Source organism: Monopterus albus, unplaced genomic scaffold (genome assembly GCF_001952655.1).
Source record: "Monopterus albus unplaced genomic scaffold, M_albus_1.0 scaffold120.1, whole genome shotgun sequence".
NCBI lineage: Eukaryota > Metazoa > Chordata > Actinopteri > Synbranchiformes > Synbranchidae > Monopterus > Monopterus albus.
In genome coordinates, this window is record NW_018128000.1 from 31311 (window position 1) to 34687 (window position 3377).

The 3377-nt window shown below is 39.8% G+C and overlaps 1 protein-coding gene across 2 annotated transcripts in view; it reads right to left on the reverse strand.

The window, feature by feature from the left end:
• Nucleotides 1-3377, reverse strand: part of nek7 (NIMA-related kinase 7) — a 57034-nt gene that overhangs the window by 4101 nt on the left and 49556 nt on the right. Inside the window, exons 9-10 of one of the 2 annotated variants that reach the window (XM_020612060.1) lie at nucleotides 1947-2060; nucleotides 781-901 (exon numbers count right to left, since the gene is read on the reverse strand). In XM_020612060.1, the coding sequence (XP_020467716.1) occupies nucleotides 842-901; nucleotides 1947-2060 (174 nt within the window). In that variant the 3' untranslated portion in view covers nucleotides 781-841. Of the gene's footprint in view, nucleotides 1-780; nucleotides 902-1946; nucleotides 2061-3377 lie in introns of those variants that run through there. The other variant, XM_020612059.1, reaches the window with a different exon arrangement.

The following is a 3377-nucleotide window of genomic DNA, read 5'->3' on the forward strand; positions in this document are numbered from 1 at the left end:
TTCTTGGCGTGGTGGGGGGGGTGGGGGAGGGGTGGGGAGTGTCAGGTAGAGGGGGGCTAGTAAAGGGAGGTGTTGGGGGGGAAGCATAGACGGAGATGGTGAAATGACACAACAAAGATGAGCAGCTGACAGTTTGCTGCCGATCCTTCAGGAGCATTGTTTACATCCAGACAGGCGCTGCAGGCACCCCCCTCATCTCCATCTCTCCATCGCCCTGTCTCTCGCTCTATCATTCACTCCCTCTCTTTCGCTTTGTCTCCCTTTCTCCTGGATGGGGGTGACATGTGGGGCAACACAGAAGCTCCGCGTGGTGTGTGTGTGTGTGGAGAGGGAGCCCTTGTAACAAATTTACACTTGTGCAACTGCACTGCATATACAAGAACACACACACACACATACACCATGGAGGCTTGAAACACCTTGCAATTAGCCTTTATCATCCTAATGAAGTTAATACCACAGTGTAATAAAAGCCTCTCGCTGCAGAGTTTAGTATTTGATTACAGAGGCATGAATTACTATAGTCTCGTGAAAAGAGCCACTGTGAAAACATGGAGATAAAAGACACAAGAGTTGTTTTAAGGACCATACCGCTATGTGGTTTTAGCCCCATGTACGCGTTACAGTTTTGTTCATTTCTGGTTTTTAAGTTGCACTATACAGGTTTAGATTTTTTTTATGTATTATTCCTACAGTTCCAGGCAACTGTGTTTCCATTCATTTTCATATGGTAATATAACCTGTACATCAAAACCATAACTTTGTCGAAAGATAACACATATGTGATGTTCACTTTATTGGATTACACAACTCCAGCACATTTCAATCCAATGCTGATAAATCATACTACTGTTCTGAAAAGAGGAAATGATAGGATGGAGGAAGAAATATGTGGAAATTTCTGAAACACAGTAAAATGGTTTGCAAAATGTTAGTAGAGAAGAAAAGAGTTTGTCATTTAGAACTGAAAAATTGTTTGATCACGATGAATGGATGGCAACTTCTGCTGTGGGTTTTGATAACTGGTTAAGTATGGATTGATTGTTAAAGGCAAAAGTGTCAAACACTTTCTGGTTCTGGTCACTTTGCAAAACCATAGGATGGTCCTTTAAATAGATCAGACATGAGGAGATGTCCGGTGCCTTTTAACTATGAATAAGATTTTTTGCTGTGCAGGGAAACGTTGCAGTAAATGTTAATTGTCAAGCAAACACAATAACTCACAAAGCTTTAGAGCACTCATCACAGCTCACAGTGTCGATGCTAAATCAATCCACTACCTGCCGTTCATGTGTGTTGGTGTCTGAGATTTTGCATACGTGTACACTTGACTTAAAATACTTAGGAGATGGAGAAGAAGAAAAAAAAAACTCAGAAATGTTGCCAAACCCACAAAGAAGGCATGCAACACAAAGCCATGCACATTCATACGCATGTCACCGGCAATCAGCATGAAGGCAATCTTTAACCACAGCCAGACTACATTACATTTTTGTGCACGGATACATCTATGCCGAATTACAGCAGACGATTTAACATTTAGTTAAGGAAACATGACACTCCAGCCCATTTAGTTTCACCCCACACTGAAGCACGGGCAGATGCTTTTGATATGTGCATTTAATTTTCAAATGGTTAAGATCATAGCTGCCCTTTTGATCACAGAGTAATATCATACTGTGCTGCAGCTCAGACAACTGGGTGGATTTTACTTACATATATACAATAACTTAAATAGTCAATACAAGTAAAAATCAGCGAACTGGCAGAGAGAAAGAGAAACCACCCACTACTGCTTAAAACAGACATGCTTCAAAAAAAAAATGTTAAATTTTTCTTTTAAAGGAGTTCAGAAGTACAGACTATCATGGGTCCTTTTAAAACACTGAGCAGGTCTAAATCTACTTTGTGCCACAGCAGTAAAAGGCAACTGATACTGCACTCACCTCCTCTGAGTAGTGATCTGAGGGAAGAGGGGGGTAGTCACACTGTTCTATCTTCTTACAAAGGGAATAAAGATTCATCTTATCCCCATAGAACGGACTCTGTAATGCTGCCATCTGAAATATAAAGACATGAGAAAAAAGATGAAGGAAATGGGAAGCAAAAAAGGTTGAGACAAAAAAAAACGGGGTGTAAGAGAGCAAAGTAAAACCTTGAAACATTCAATCAAATTCTCAACAGGTGCAACACAGAAGACGCTGTGCAGTATGATAAAAGTATAGCTTGCAGTTACTGCTATTAAGGTATAAGCTTAGTGATTAAAATGTGGAATAGGCATGAGACTAATAAAGTAATTAGTACAGTCATATTTATGTTTTCTGTAGTAGAGTGAGTGATGGTCTGAAATTCAAGTGGATGAAAAATCCATGACAAACCTCCCTTAGCTTATGTGTTTTCCTCTAGCTGGCTGGTCCTTTCTAATACACTGCTTTGAAAACTTGAAGAATGACTGGAAACAAAGAGCTGAGAAAGGATGAGAAGCATGAAAGGTGAGGGGTGTAGAAATATGAAAGGGGGGAATTTTTCAGTGAGAAAACTGAATCCTCAAAAAAAACAAAAAAACAAATGCAAGCAGACAGAAGAGAAAGGCCAGATAGGAACGGGAAAGAACAGGGAGACCTTTGCAGGTGAGAGGAAACAGGTGAAGTATCCTTCCTGCCTTTCTAAAAATAGAAAACATACTATGCCATTTTGTGCCGGGCTCAGTCGCTGACTCACTTCCTGTTGTTTAAACGTGCATGTGCAAGATGAAGTCTGCAGCAAACCTGCACAACACACTCAAATGATACGTTTTCTGATTCAGTGGCTTCAAAATAAATACTGTGAGACTAAGGCGTGAGGCCAAATTGCATAACTAATGATAAGCATGGTCCAAATAGATGTCACTGTTAATGATGGTGAGCTGCTACAAGACGCTGAAACCTGCTAGCTTGGTTTTAATTTATTTACATATTACACAGGGTGAGGTGGGGTGAAGTAAGCGTACAACTAACAAGGAGTCTTTTCATTGAGTATTTCTGGACAAAAAGGGCCTTGTTTTATGAGCAACAAAAGTGCACAGTCAAATGTGTCTAAGTACAATAAAATGTCAGTGACTTCCAGAAGATGTATCTTCTACATAAATGTAAAACAGGATCTAGGTCCATTAATGAACAGTCACTGTTCACAGGTGTCTGTTTTCCTCACAGGTTCTATATCTGCATGCGAAGTACGCCTGCCTCTATTTTGTTTCATCATTTTAAGGCATTTTTAACTTTAATGTGATTTGTGATCTTGATGAATGTTTTTAAACTGTGTATGTGTTAATTGATAGCAGGCGAATGGTGGCAAACCAGAACAAGGACTTGTTGCTATAAAAGGACAATAAAAAAAAA